The 14946-nt window shown below is 33.8% G+C and overlaps 2 protein-coding genes across 2 annotated transcripts in view; both read right to left on the bottom strand.

The window, feature by feature from the left end:
• Positions 1-207: 207 nt before the first annotated feature.
• LOC110025562 (protein PLANT CADMIUM RESISTANCE 8) lies at positions 208-2950 on the bottom strand. The gene is made up of 4 exons (XM_020726115.1): positions 2671-2950; positions 2447-2518; positions 558-770; positions 208-476 (listed from the first exon to the last, which is right to left on the bottom strand). The coding sequence occupies exons 1-4, from the start codon at positions 2924-2926 to the stop codon at positions 400-402; spliced, it is 618 nt and encodes a 205-aa protein (XP_020581774.1). The 5' UTR covers positions 2927-2950; the 3' UTR covers positions 208-399.
• Positions 2951-7131: 4181 nt separating this feature from the next.
• LOC110025563 (probable tocopherol cyclase, chloroplastic) overlaps positions 7132-14946 on the bottom strand; it is a 41947-nt gene continuing 34132 nt past the window's right edge. Inside the window, exons 8-10 of the mRNA XM_020726116.1 lie at positions 8672-8788; positions 8363-8512; positions 7132-7433 (exon numbers count right to left, since the gene is read on the bottom strand). Of these exons, the coding sequence (XP_020581775.1) occupies positions 7260-7433; positions 8363-8512; positions 8672-8788 (441 nt within the window). The 3' untranslated portion in view covers positions 7132-7259. The remainder of the gene's footprint in view (positions 7434-8362; positions 8513-8671; positions 8789-14946) is intronic.

Below are 14946 nucleotides of genomic sequence, written 5' to 3'. Positions count from 1 at the left end.
GTGTTATTTATGTAAATACATAAGAACTGAGTGATATGTATGTAAAATCATCCTAAATTCTGATCATATTTTATTGTTAGCATATAGTGGCATCAAATAGGTGCATCAATCGTGTGAATTTGTATAAAGTTCTTTTCATTAATCTCTCTCTCTCTCTCTCTCTGTATCTCTATGTTCATATACACATAACATTCCAACATTCACAACTGAGGCAATCACTCATTGATTTCATCAAACAATCAGCCATAGTTCCAGCAACAGTTCTGTTTTCAACCAAAGAAAGAATAAGAGGCACAGCAAAGATAGGCCAACACCAACACAACACAATCTGTACGCAAGAAAAAATAACAAACAACCTCACAACCCACAGCCAGCGATTCAAATCTAAACTTTCTTTTTTTACTTGCTCATAAACTGGCTCATGGGAGGAACAGTGCTCGTCATCCACTGCTTCTGAGCCTGGAAACCCATCCATCCTGTATCAAAACCAATACATCTTTCACCGAATTAAGTATGGCTGTGACGAAGGAAAGAAGAATGGTTGCAGAAATTGATACCTAGAGAGGGATCAATGCCTCTGTGCTGAAGCTCCCTGAACTCCTGGCAGAGAGCACAACAGGAGCAGAAAAGATGGACTGTCCAGTCCTCCGATGGAGCCTCAACGAGGTTATATTTGTTCCTCATCTTCTTCCTGTAATTGGAGCCTAAGATCCAGCAGGTCAGTAGTGCTGGCACCATCAGAATGTACATAAAACTGGCCAGCGTGCAACCTACAAAAACAAATAATGATATGCATAATTTATTAATGTTAATAGGGAATTATCCAATGGCACCCTCTGGAGATTTTTCAGTGAAAAAGACCAGGGATAATATTCTAAGGGGGTGTTTGTTAGTGCCATGTTAACATGATCTATCGTCCAGTCAAACATAAAGAGAAGGGAAGTTACATGAACTTATGAAATTTTGGATTTAAGGTTTGGATTTTGCCTTTGATTCATGTTAATTTCGGATTTACTAACTCTTACTAATGGTGAATTCTTTCTGCAACCAAACATCCCCTAGGGGTTTGTAATGGGCGGCTTTGTTATTTGTTAAGTGGTTGTAAAATTATTGTGGGAAAATTTACTTTTTTAGTAGCTGAGGTGGATTTTTTTTTTCTTCAAAAGCTCAGATAACAACTTTCTTAAAACTAACAAAATTTGGTGTTTCGTTTTTTAAAAAAATTAGCTTCTTTTTATTAAAATTTTTAGAAGCAACAAAAAAAATTTAAAATTTAAATATAGTTGTGGTGGTGGTTTCAAATACGAACGATCATGTAGTGTTAGAGTCAAAACATTTCAAGTAGTATTTAAGGTTGGCGCTTAGGCGCCAACCTTGGGCGCTCAAGCAAAAGGGACTGTGACTATGTGCTGTCCATTTGGTGCCTAAGCGCCTAACATGGTGCGGGTGCGGGCGGGCGCTACTTGTTTTTTCGAGAGAACTCTCGGTGCATAGGCACCGATCTATTGGCGCTTAGGCTCCTATTATGGGGCACTGATACAGAGCTTTTGATTGCGGTTAATACATGAAAAATTGGTTTTGAGTAGGCTTCTTGAGACTTGTTGTTTCTTTCTTCTAAATTTTTTGACAAGTATCGCGGTGAAAGTGAGGAGTGTCGAAGAGGTGGATTTTGATGGTTCAGTTTCATTTTTGCGTCGGATTGAAGATAGAAGATTGTTGGTGCAAGTTTTGTAAGTTTCTTAACCCTAAGTTTCTTTGTGTGAATGTCAAAAAGAAATTTGTGCGACTCCTTTAAAAACCTTTCTAAATTATATAGTGAAATTTGTGATGGTGTAGCTCCGTGGTTTTTTCTCGTTTTCAGGCTTTTACACGTAAAATTCATGTGTGCTTTTTTGAGATGCTTTGATTGTGCTTTCTTAAATTTTTTTGCTTCAGTTTTTCTCGAATTCTGTGATCCTATTCTGCAGTGAAATTAGACGATAACTCTAATAAAGTTATTTCCTTAACATGAATGAGTTAGGAAAGTGCCTCAAACAACTCTAAGGGCTTGTTTGGCTGTAAGTAGAATTTAACATTAATAGGATTTAACAAATCTATGAATCCATAAATTCATAAATCCACCAAACTCCTGAGAATAGTAAATTCAGGATTTAGGCCGAATCAAAGGTAAAATTGGATGCAACACATCCATAAATCCGCCAACTTCTACATCTTACCATTTGCCCAAATTTACTAAACCCACTGATAAACCATACAAAAAGCCCCTACCAAACAACCCCCAAGTCTTCAAAACCCTTGCTAATGATTCTGATTCAATAATCTTTAAGCAAAAAAAAAAAGCAAAAAATGCAGCACACAGAGATGATTCTGATTCAATAATCTTTAAGCAAAAAAAAAAGCAAAAAATGCAGCACACAGAGAAGAGAAAATTAAGTACACAACTTACTCGTCCCTCCCTCATCCAATATCTCTGCAATCTGCCCGAATGTAACGCAAGGAAAAAATGCCGTCATGATAGCTGCAACACAAATATTCACACAGACATCAACTCTAAAAATCAAAGTTTGGGTGTGACATAAATAAATCCATAAGAATTGGATGATATATATATATATATATATATGTAAATATCCAAAGTAAAAAATACACAGTAATTCCAAAGAAAATTACCATTGGTCTGGTTCTGCCCACAGTCAAACATGCCCGTTGACCAAGGCCTCCCAATATTGGAAGCAGGCGATTTGGAGTCATACGCAGACGCAGGACTCGCCGGAGCAAAGTTCACCGGCGTGCCTCGTGGTGGAGGAGGATGGTATGGAGGTTGAGGAGAACCATTAATGGAGGAAGGCGAAGCCGCGGGAGGAGGCCGAGGAGGCGGCTCAGATCCTGCGGTGATCTCTTCGTCTTCTAATCTCTGTCTTCCCATTGGAGTTGTAGAGAGTTAATGGTTTGTCTGATTGGTCTGTAATTTATATTGAAATGCTGTTTGATTCAGAGCTTATAGGCTGATAAGTGATAAAATAAAAATGAAGAAGTCAAAGAGAATTGGATATGATAGTGGGCCAGGTTGCAAATATGGAAATTTGAAATTGGATGTTACAAAGTGGCCCTTGCATGTTGTTTTCATCACGTTTTCTTATTAAAAAAGAATTGGATAAGAAATAGGGATGGGAATTTAGCCCGAAGATCGTTAATCGCTTGAAAATTGATTTGAATTTTGGCTCAGATCAAGATTGGATTACAATAAACTAGTCGAGCTGTAATTCAAAATTTTGAATTGATTTGTTTTTTTTTTGTGATGTTTTTGAGCCGGCCCCACCTTAGCTTGAGATGAGATTATTAACAAAACTAGTGATGTTAGGGTTGCGAATTTAGCAAATTTAGCTTGAAGATCATTATTCGCTTGAAAATTGACTAAAAAAAAAAAACTAGGATCGAGATCATATAGAAATAAATGAGTCATGTTATGAGTTAAAATTTTGGATCGATTTTTTTTAAAAAAAATTAAGTTTGAGTTAACCCTAACTTGACTCGAAATCTAATCGTTAACAGCCCTAGTGAGGATATCAAAATTATTTTTATTTATTTTTTAATTCTTTTATTGAAAAATATAGACGTTAGAAAACTACAAAAAAATTAAATCCTAATTTATTTAAATTTATGCTTTTATTTAATATAAATAAAAATGAAAAAAAAAAAAAAAACATATTACCCAATTCCTATGCATTAATATACCTAACATTTAAACTTTGATTTTTATATTTATAGTATCATGTTATATGTATATATATCACTCAAATATTAAAAGTTACATCAAATTCTCCAATCCTTATTTTCCAAGTTTTTATTGTGACATGTAAATACAAAGATTTGATAGTTTGGAAAACAAAAAAGTTTGACATGAAATATATTCTATAAATAAGCAAGTTTTAAGTGTAAGGAATGTAATCCTCCTAAATTTTATGATATAATTATGAAACTGGCTTGATATCATCACAAAAAAAATTATCATTTTGCATGTACTCAAGATATTTTTTTAAGGAGAAAATATTTTGATTCAAATTAAAATTTATCCAAAATTCCGATTTTAGCAAATTTATAGTCAAACTAACCATCTCTACAAGATGCACCAAAAGATATTTGGTCCAATCTGAGTCCAATCAAGCCTGAATCAATCCATTGAAACACAATTGGAGGCTTTGGGAAGTTAATTAGAGGGTTAAATGAACTCTAAATTTGATAGGACTACAGTCAAATCGAGGGTCTCAAGAAAGAGCAATCCAACGAACCCAAAATCACTTGATTACAGGTTTATTAAGGCTCTCAAAGCATAAAAAAAACTCACTACAGTCACATCGAGGGTCTCAACAAAGAGCAATCCAACGAACCCAAAATCACTCGATTACATGTTTATTATATAAGAAAGTTGATAAAAAATATAAGAGTTAACAATGCAAATTTATAGTCAAACTAACCATCTCTACAAGATGCACCAAAAGATAATTGGTCCAATCCGAGTCCAATGAAGCCTGGATCAATCCATTGAAACATATTTGGAGGCTTTGGGAAAGTTTATTAGAGGGTTAAATGAACTCTAAATTTGATAGACCTACAGTCAAATCGAGGGTCTCAACAAAGAGCAATCCAACGAACCCAAAATCACTCGATTACAAGTTTATTAAGGCTCTCAAAGCATTAAGAAAATCTCATATGATCAAAAGAAATCAACGTGAATTATTTGATCAGGTGGTTATTGAAGTTATTCATCGAATCATTATATCTTGGTTGACACCATGCCATATCATTGACGCTTGATAGCCACCACTGTCGTGGTACACCATTGCAGTATCTGGATCATCATCTCTCGGCTAGCCGCACCAAACCATCTTCATTATGTCAGCATCATTGCATGACCCTCGTCGCTCTGCCAACACTGCCACTATCACTGAATGACCACTGCTAGGTCATTTATGCCATTATGGCACATTGTCTTCAAATTACTATCATCATTATATAGTTATCACTATTTTCTAGCGTCGATCATTATTGGTGACAATGAATCTATATTGCCATCACACAACCTTTATCATCGTGCTTTCACCATCGCAACTGAGTCACTATCACTTTCTCGATATTTTCTACCCCTCCTTTAATGAAATTCAAGATAATTTCTTCCACTGTTGCAACACTCTTTTTTATTGTTCAATGAATAGTGAAATCATTTCAATTGTGTTGGGTCCTGTGATTTTTTCCTTTTAAGATTTTTCACATAAGAACCCATAGTGTCCCCTCTACCAGTTCTTTCTGTCATCTACGTCTGTGCTAAATTTTTTTACAACGCTACGAAGCTAATATAACTTTACCGACATCAATTCTCCATCACCCAATAATTTTTATTATATTTACATTTCTAGATGTATACATTATTTTATAGCGCATATTATATAAGAAAGTTGATAGAAAATATAAGAGTAAATAAATAATTTTACCATGAAATAAACTAATTAACAATTAAAAATTTGTGTAAAATATTATTTAACAATATTTCCTTATGGAACTTACAAGATTAGCGAATAAAATTATTTAGTTAGAGACTACTAAAAATATTGATATTTTTTTATCAACTGATAATTATTTATAATGTCTAGTTTTAAATTAAAAATATATATATAATCAGTTCCTTTTATCTTAAGAATAAGTATGAATAATATTTTCTTGAAATATTTTTTAATTATTATCCTAAATAAGATTGTGTTTTGCATGAAATTTTTATATATTATAAAGTAATAATATAACCTCCTTCCATCATATATACATATTGATATAGTAATTGTTGTATATTATGAAATTTAGGTATTTAGTTAAATAGTCAAAATTACATTGGCCCAATGGAATAAATTACATTATCACCAAAGTAAGCTTTTAGAGTCTTAGATTATTACATTATTATATTTTCTTACTTCTGAAGAACATGATGGTCATTGGATATTTATTTTACTAAGAGTCTATGGGCATTTTAATGAATGTAATTCCCATTTCTATCAAATATATCAAACTTTCCAAATGTTGTAAGCCCCAACCCAATCTAAACTTTGGCATTCTAATAGAAGCATAATTTAAATTTGGGCATTTTATGAGAGCTAAATGCTAATTCAATTAAAATTAAGGGATTTAAAGAGATGTAAAAGTCTTAACTCATTATATGCTAATAAGCCTACTAAATTGATCAAAAATACAAAAATATAATACATCAATATTTGTGCATGGTCACCACAGTCTAGTATGAATACTTGAGATAAGATTGCTTAAGAGAGCTATAACATTTGACACTCTAACATCAATAAATTGAGACAATTGCAAATATTTGGGATGAAACCTAGTTAAATAAAATTTAATATACCTCATGAAGAGCAAAATCCAGATCTAAAGACAAGTTTTCGATATTTTTTGTTGGCGGTCAAAATAATACATCATATATGACAGCCTCTTATTGAGCTTAATATCGAACATTTAAAAAAGTTTCTTCAAGCTAAACTATATTCAAATATAGTTCACTTAGGCTTGGAGCTTTTAAGAAGATATTCAAACTAAGTAATTTACTAATTTAAATAAATGTAATCTAATGTTAACGAGTTAGGGTTGGTCACCGAGTGCATTTGTTCATTTACAACCATATATAAATTAGAGTTTAGATTTTAGATATATAAATAAGAATTATAATGCAAATTCCATTAGCTAATGACCAACATAAGTATTGAAAAAAGTATATTCTAATAATGAGTACATAAAATGCTAAAACCACATTATTGCATCAGGACATTGGACACCGGACACAAATTTACGTCAAGTTCAGTGGGCCACGTGGCACAATTCTGCTGGACACCGGAAGCAAAATTTTGGTCCGGAGTTCAGATGTAATAATTTTTCCAAATATTGACCCATAAATCATGGTTTGCGCGAGCGTGTTATATGATAATAAATAAATATTTAGATATTCTATTTATTTACACTAAAAAAGAATTTAAGATTTAATTTTTAAGATGAAGTAATTGGACTAATTAAATGTCTTAAAACAATGTCAATTAAAATAGACAATTAAGATATTTGGAATAAAAAAAACAGAAGATCATATTAAATCAACACAAAATAGCTTAAAATTTATAATGTACCTGTTTAGCAGTTCCAAAGCCTAAGACGAAATATCATAATATCTCCATTCCAAACAAAGGAGGGAAGATGATAAATGAAGCCCCATTTTATTATAGGCCGGGGGGCTTGAACAAAGGTATAGGAAAGAAACTCTCTACATCCACAGGTACTTGAAGAGCACGGCTAACAAGCTCCGGCATGGCGGCCGTCGCCTTCCAGGTCGAGAACCACGGCCCCCCACCTACTTCAACAGCGGCCATGTCGCTCGTCACGTCAAGGATTAACTGCACCCAAATTTTTAAATCTGCTTCAGCCCATATAATAAAGTAGTTCTGCTGATTTATTAAGGTCTAAACCTATCAGCTTAATTTTCTACCTTGGTTGATTAATAATGTTTACTACGACAGGAAAACTTGGCCATCCAAAATAAAATTGTGTAAAATATAACAGGTTAGCTTGCCCATCTTTCCAGTTATTTTTTATTTAGTTATTTTTGTTCGATCACATTAAACGTCGACCATCTCATGATCCGATTAGGATAATAAATGCTTTAGATTTGACTTATGTTAAGAAAGAAGAAAGGTAAAAGTAGACCTAGGAAGAATTGGGCTTATTGTATAAAAAATGATCTTAAGTTATTAGAACTTAATGAAAATATGACACTAAATAGGACGCAATGGAGAAAAAAGATTCATGTAGCCGACTCCATGTGGTGGGATTAAGGCTTTGTTGTTGTTATTTTTGTTCGGGCAAAGTGAGCACTTGAAAGCAGCATTTTGGGATTCTTCACTTTACTCCTGACCACGCATTGCGTGTTCAAGCGCCCATCTTTACCCTATTTCTTTAGGGATGATTACAGATCACCAGAAACATTGATATTTACAAATTAACCGCCTAAGTGATTTTTTTGAACTACTGAACAGATGTATTTACACGTGTCACGGTCAAACTATTGAGAATTTGATAAAAATAAAAAATAGGGGTTGTGGTTATACCATAAATTTTGATATTTGAGTGAAAATTTGAAGAATAGATGAACGAGGGTAGTAGTTGATTTGTAAATAGCAAGTTTCGGGCGGCCTTGTATGCAATTGCCCCCCTTTTTCTTTAGGTTTTATTGTTTTTTTTTATTTCTTAAGCACAGAGTGCTCGGGTTGCACTAGACTAAAAAAAGCAGGATAAAGTGTGAAAAATTGAGGATTCAAGCAAGCACCTTTCCCTTGTTGCCATCAGATGTTTTCTCCCACAACTGCAACCTCAGATCACCATAGCAAGTATCTTTACACGCCGTGACGAGTCCGGCTTCTTGCGTTGGAGCTCTCAGCGGGGTGCCCGGTTCATCTGTTGTAGCTACTAATTCTACCTGTTCCATTTGTTCATAAGATTTTATACGGGAATTATAATAGCCAAGAATAATCCAAGACAAATTTTAGAACCACTGCATATTTCAAAAGATGCTGCAAGTTTTATGAAATCTATATAATGTACTGTATTTATATGTTGCAGGTAAGGAGGAGATCACCATGTTTTGATTGTTCTCAGCAGAGAAATGCCAATAACCCCACTTACTTATCTCCCAGCTCACAGTACCATTCCAGGGCACAAATTCATAAAAAATTCCTTCATAGTGGATGCCAACCTGCAGGAAAATCAAATAAGGGTTTTAGGAATTTGGGGGCAGAAAGGAAAAAAGATGAGGATTTTGAGGCATGTTCTTACAAGAATTTGAAGGAGAAAGGATTACAGGAGCTTTTTTCTTTTTTTAAATTTTAACAATTTTTAAGATTTTGAATGCTAAATAAGTTTCTTCTTATATAGGATAACAGAACAAATAATTTTTTTTTTTAACTCGTACTATTCAAGACTAGAGAGCCCTCTGAAAGAGCATATCAAATAAACTAAACCATCATCACCTGCAAGTTAGAGGAGTCTTAAAATGAGAAGGTAAAAATGGCAACACCATAATAGCATTGTAGAAGTTAATTAAGATAGAATGATGCAAGATGGGGTAAAAATGGAAATCGATGTTCAGGAACTACTTCGACAATGAAAATTTATTAGCATCGGTGATGGCTTTTAGAATAATTAAAAGTCAGAAAAGCTTTTCTTTTTAGGGGAATTTACATACATACTTACATACATACCACACAATTCTTGATGTGTTTACACATGGAACACCAAAACATTCATATTTACATGCGTACCACTCGAATCTTTAGCATCACATCCAAGATACCACAATCATTATTTCTTCATTAGTGAAATATACCTTTTCATGCATAAGTTTATTACACCAAGGTGTTATAAGTGTAAATATCAAACTTCGGGTTTTAGATATGTGAATACAAAACTGTGTGGTATGTAGGTAAACTTCTCCTTTTTATAGGGTATTTATGAAGTGACTGCCATAACAACTTCTTAATCCATTCATTCTCCACAAATAATCAATTAAAAGCTGCCCATTACCACAAAATAAAAAGAAACAAAAACGAATCCAAATAGAACCAAAAGACCAAAACAAATCCTACTTCTGCTACCAAAGAGCCACACCCACAAGACTATCGTTATACGATACCCATAAAGAGTAATTTTTCAAAATTAAAATGAGAGAAGTGTCAAAATAATCTCGAGACTCTTTGCAGGAGGTTTAATTTAGTCCCATAGTTTATAAAAGTGGAATTTAGTCCCCAGACTTTTTTAACATAGATTAAAATAGTCTCCAATAGCCCCCATTAAAATAATCAAGACCAAGTTTAGCATTTCTGAAAACTCTGGGACTAAAATGGTCTAATGTAAGCAATCATGAGACTATTGGCATTACTCAAATTAAAATAAACTCATTTAGTTCTTCCAAGTTTTCAGTTCAAAGAAACTTGCCATAGAAGAAATTAAGCTAGCACTTCATTTCTAGCTACACTAGAAAGTAGCATGAAGACTAAAAAATCAGACAGCAGAGCTCTATCACAGCACCAGACCGCGAATCAACTACTCGAACAGTGCAAAAAACTACAAGTTTTGGGCAAAATAGAGCATATGGAACAACAGCAGAGAACCGACTTCATAGCAGTTCAAACAGCCTAAGGAGTGGGAGACGGGGCTTCACATCAAATTATATGGCTCGAAAAAATTCTAACTACATCGAATTTAATTTTTGATATTTGCCGAGAAAAAATCTCTTGGATCCTTAGGATAGGTTAGGTTATAAACTTTGGTATTCAAACAAGAGTCATACTAGAAATAATATAAATGTAATTATAGACAATAGTTTAAAAGATAATGTTGTAAATAGAATTGGAGATAGAATTCTAGCCCTAAAAAATGTTGTTGATAAGGTTCCAAAAAAGAGCCGCATCCTCGGCCTGTTGGTTGGTTGGCATCCGCTTCGTCGGTTGTAACTCACCTCAAATCCCTTCCAGGCGAGTTGTCCGCTATATGGAGGTGGTACTGGAATTGGTTGACTCATAGGGTCCAATCCCAAATCTAGCGGGATTACCAACCCAAGGCGTTGGTTGGTTTAGGTATATTATATTTTTCTATATTTTCTCTTTTTTTGGAACCTGTTGTATGTGATGGTTATCGTGGGGGACGGGTGCCATGCTTGGGCCTTCCACACAATCTTTATGTATCCTTATTCCCTTTTCATATATTAGCCTTTGGGCTTTCTCAAAAAAGAATATATAGTGCCGATGGCGGCGAGCTCTGTTAGGGTTTTGCCCGATGACGAAACCCAGCGTTAACCTCCGGCTTTCACTGGCTACTGTCTCGTCGGCTTCGCATACAATCTCGATTGCTGCTAACCGAGCCTTCTACGCCCTCGGTTGTCTTCTCTAGACAGCTACGACAGCGCCTCGGGTTGCAGCAACTTCGTCGTGGTCTGCATCGTCGCACGTCCTCACTGCTTCGTCGCACAGCGTCGCTTCTTCGTCGCACGCCCTCGCTGCTTACTCGCTGCTTATCGTCGTCTGCGTCGAGTGCCTTCGTCCTCGGTCGCAGATGGCCTGCCTGATCAGCGACAGAGCTTCGTTTTCCTCCCAGGTTTTTTCTCATGCAATGAAACACCGGCCAAGGTGATGGCCTCAGGGGTTCTTTCTTACGCCGTCGCCCTTGCCGGTGATAACCCCGCTCCCGCCCCTCTTTCGAATATGTTTCGCAACGTTACCACGATACTTTTGCTCTTCGGGTTGAAACCGAGTTTTTCAAAAAAACATCCCGTAAAAACGACACACCTGCAATCTTTCTCACAGAGGCCGAGATCTCAATCCTAGCTGCTCCCTGCCGACTGTTATTAGTAGGTAAGTTTCTTTATGGAAACCCTAAATTTGAGCAAATTATAAAGAATTTTGAGCAAATGAAGCTGAAAGGAGGTTGGAAGATTGGTAAATTGGAAGGTCGGCACATTTTCATCCAATTATCAAATGATGAAGGCTATGTCCATTTGTTTACGAGAAGACTCATTCGAATAGACAACCAGGTGACTAAAATGGACGGTAGATTTTGACCGTCGTACTGAACCTCCTACCATTCATGTTTGGCTGCGCTTCCCAGGTTTGAAAGTCCACCTTTACCATCAAGAGCTCTTCTTCGCTTTAGTTATGGTATACGATAAACCTCTCAAAACTAATATGTCTATAGTGAATCTAACTCGGCCTTCTGAAGCTAGAATTTTGATAGAACGAGATATTACTTTGCCTTTTCCGGGAGAAATATGGATTGACACACAGCATCAGGGATTTTGACAGCAAGCAGAACTTGAACAGATACCTCTTTATTACACTCACTGTCGTATGTTTGGATACTCTCTTTCTCAATGTTATCATTTGCATCCGAATCTAAAACCTCCAAGTAAAAATGCTACTGGATCTGCCCCACTTCATGCCTGTCACTCTTCCACTCCCGAGTGCATTCCACAGACTATTGAAACAATTTGTTAGCTGACTCTGTTCCTAGAACCGGAGGCAGAGGCAGGACCAAGCTGGCTCGTCCTTAGCAACTTGTTTTCTGCGAGTTTTGAATTTTAGAGTTTTATCTATGCTTATCTTTTCAAAAAATGTGTTTGTGTATATATGTGTATGTGTATATATGTGTATCTGTATGTATATCCGTACTTACATATGTGTATATACATATATACATACATACATATCTACAAATATATACATATATACATACATATATACACATATAGGTATGTATCTATGTATATACATATACATACATATATATATATATATATGTATATACATATATGTATGTCTATCTATATACATATATGTATGTATATATATATAGGGTTCAAAAGAAAAATTTTTAGAATGAACTAGAAGAATTAATACAAATGATACCTCTCAAAGAAAGAATTTTTTATTGAAGATTAAAATGGACATGTTTGAATAGTGATAGAAGATTTTAGAAATATTCATAGTGGCTACGATTTTTAGAGAGATTAAAGAAGAAAGTCGAACCATATTAGATTTTGATTTATCTTATAATTTTGTTATTGCTAATACTAAGAAAGGAGATGAGCATATCATTACTTATAAGAATGAATCTAATATATCAAAAATTGATTATTTTCATATGAGAAAAAAAAATCGTCGAAAATGTTAATATTGTAAGGTTATTCCAAGTGAAAATTTAAGTACTCAACATTGATTATTGATTCTGAATTTTAAGATGAAGAGTTATAAGATAAAAGAATACAATGAAATATTATCATAAAATTATATAGCCACGCCTAAAAGAAATAAAATTTTTTTTATGAGTATAACTTTAAAATTTTGAAATTTAGGATGTACATGAAGAAGCTAATTCTATGTGGGATAAAGTAACAAACACTATTAAACATTTGGAAAAAGAAGTAATTGAAGAATCAAAAGGAAAAAATTTTATTAATAAAAATAGTAGGTGAAATAATAACGTGCAAGAGATGTAATAAAAGAAATTGTGTTATAAAAAATAATTTAAATGTAAAAGCTTAAAGAACTGAGAGAAGTATAAGGTGGCCCGTGGAGAGTCTAAGAGAATAATTTGTGACGCTAAGAATTCTGCTTTTAGTGATCTTTATAACAAATTAGATACTAAAAAGAGTGAAAAATATATGTATAAACCAGCCAAATAAAGAGAAAAAAAATTAAATAGTTAATATAAGTAAAATGTATTAAATATGGAAAAAAAAAGGTTTTCTTAGAGGAAGAAATTTAACATAGATGGGTTAGCTATTTTGATAAACTTTTCAATGAAGTTTCTGAAAATACGATCGACCTTAACGACCTTAATATCATTATTAATAACAATTTTTTTTTTAATTTTTACTATCACATTAATAAAAAGGAAGTTTATGAGGCTTTAAGGAAAACAAAGGGTGAAAAATCAGTATCTCTATTGAAGTGTGAAAATATCTAGTAGATTTGAGAGTTTATTGACTTACTAAACACTAAAAAGATGCCTTGAGCAGAGGAAGAGTATTTTGGTCGCATTTTTAAGAATAGAAGGATAACGCAAGACATAGAAGGATAACACAAGACTGTGCAAATTATAGAGGAATTAAATTAATGTGTCATGCATCAAAATTATAGGAGAGGGTAATTGAACATAGGTTAAGGCTTGATACAAAGATTTCTCATAATTAGTTTGGATTAATGTCGGGAAAATCTACTATGGAAGCAACACATTTATTGAGAGTTTTGAAGGAGAGGTACAAATAAAGTAAAGAGGATCTATATGATTTTTATTGATTTAGAAAAAGCTTATGATAAGGTTCCAAGAGTTCTTTGGAGAGTTTTAGAAAAGAAAGGTGTTGATATGACTTATATTCAAGTCATTCAAGATATGCATTCTGGAGTTGTTACTTGTGTTTGAACATAAGGCCAAGTCATTCAAGATATGCATTCTGGAGTTGTTACTAGTGTTTGAACATAAGGCGGATTGACAAAGTATTTTCTTATTTCAGTTGGATTATATCAAGGATCGGCTTTAAGCCCATGTCTTTTCTCTTCAATTATGGATACTCTTACTTGACATTTGCAGGATGATGTACCATAGTGTATGCTTTTCGCTGATAATATCCTTTTTGTGGATAAAACTAGAAAAAAAGTTCAAAAAAAACTTGAATTATGAAGGTCTACATTAGAGTTTAAATGTCTTCGTTTGAGTAGATCTAAAACTGAATATATGGAATGTAATTTTAGAAGTAGTAGCTCTAGTGACAGAGTTGTAACCATGAGTGATCAAATCTATTATTCAAAGTGATAGTGATATAAATGGGAATGTTATTAGTAGAATTAGGGTTAGTTGGTTGAATTCAAAGTGATGGGGATGTTATTAGTAGAATTCAGCTTAGTTGGCTATAATGGAGGAATGCATTAGGCCTATTGTGTTATAAAAAAACATAACTTAATATTAAAGGAAAATTTTATAAGATAAAGGTGAACCGACAATGTTTTTATGGCGCAGAATGTTATTTTTATGGCGCAGAATGTTGGTTTTTAAAAGAGAAGCATAAAATAAAGTTAAGTATTGCTGAGATGAGAATGCTTAGGTAAATGAGACGCTTGACACTTAGAGACAAAATGCAAAACGAATCTATCTGTGAAAGGGTAGGTGTAGCATCACTGGCAGACAAGAGTAGAGAGAGTCATCTTAGATGGTTTATTCACATTAAACGTCAACCATCTGATGATTTAGTTAGGAGAGTAGATATTTTAGATTTAACTTATATTAAGATAGGCAGAGAAAGACCTAAAAATACTTGGGTACATTGTATTAAAAAAAGATCTTAATCTATTAGAATTAAATGAA

The sequence above is a fragment of the Phalaenopsis equestris genome, unplaced genomic scaffold, assembly GCF_001263595.1.
Source record: "Phalaenopsis equestris unplaced genomic scaffold, ASM126359v1 Scaffold000302, whole genome shotgun sequence".
NCBI lineage: Eukaryota > Viridiplantae > Streptophyta > Magnoliopsida > Asparagales > Orchidaceae > Phalaenopsis > Phalaenopsis equestris.
The sequence above is the reverse complement of the archived record's forward strand: the minus strand, read 5'-3'. Positions and strand labels throughout refer to the sequence as shown.

Bases quoted from the DNA above. Each gene is read 5' to 3' on its own strand.
- LOC110025562 (XM_020726115.1), bottom strand. From the start codon at position 2,926: ATGGGAAGACAGAGATTAGAAGACGAAGAGATCACCGCAGGATCTGAG. The intron at 771-2,446 runs GTAAGTTGTGTA...TTGTTTTTGTAG, and splicing joins ATTGGATGAGGGAGGGACGA to GTTGCACGCTGGCCAGTTTT. The intron at 477-557 runs GTATCAATTTCT...GTTTTGATACAG, and splicing joins AGGCATTGATCCCTCTCTAG to GATGGATGGGTTTCCAGGCT.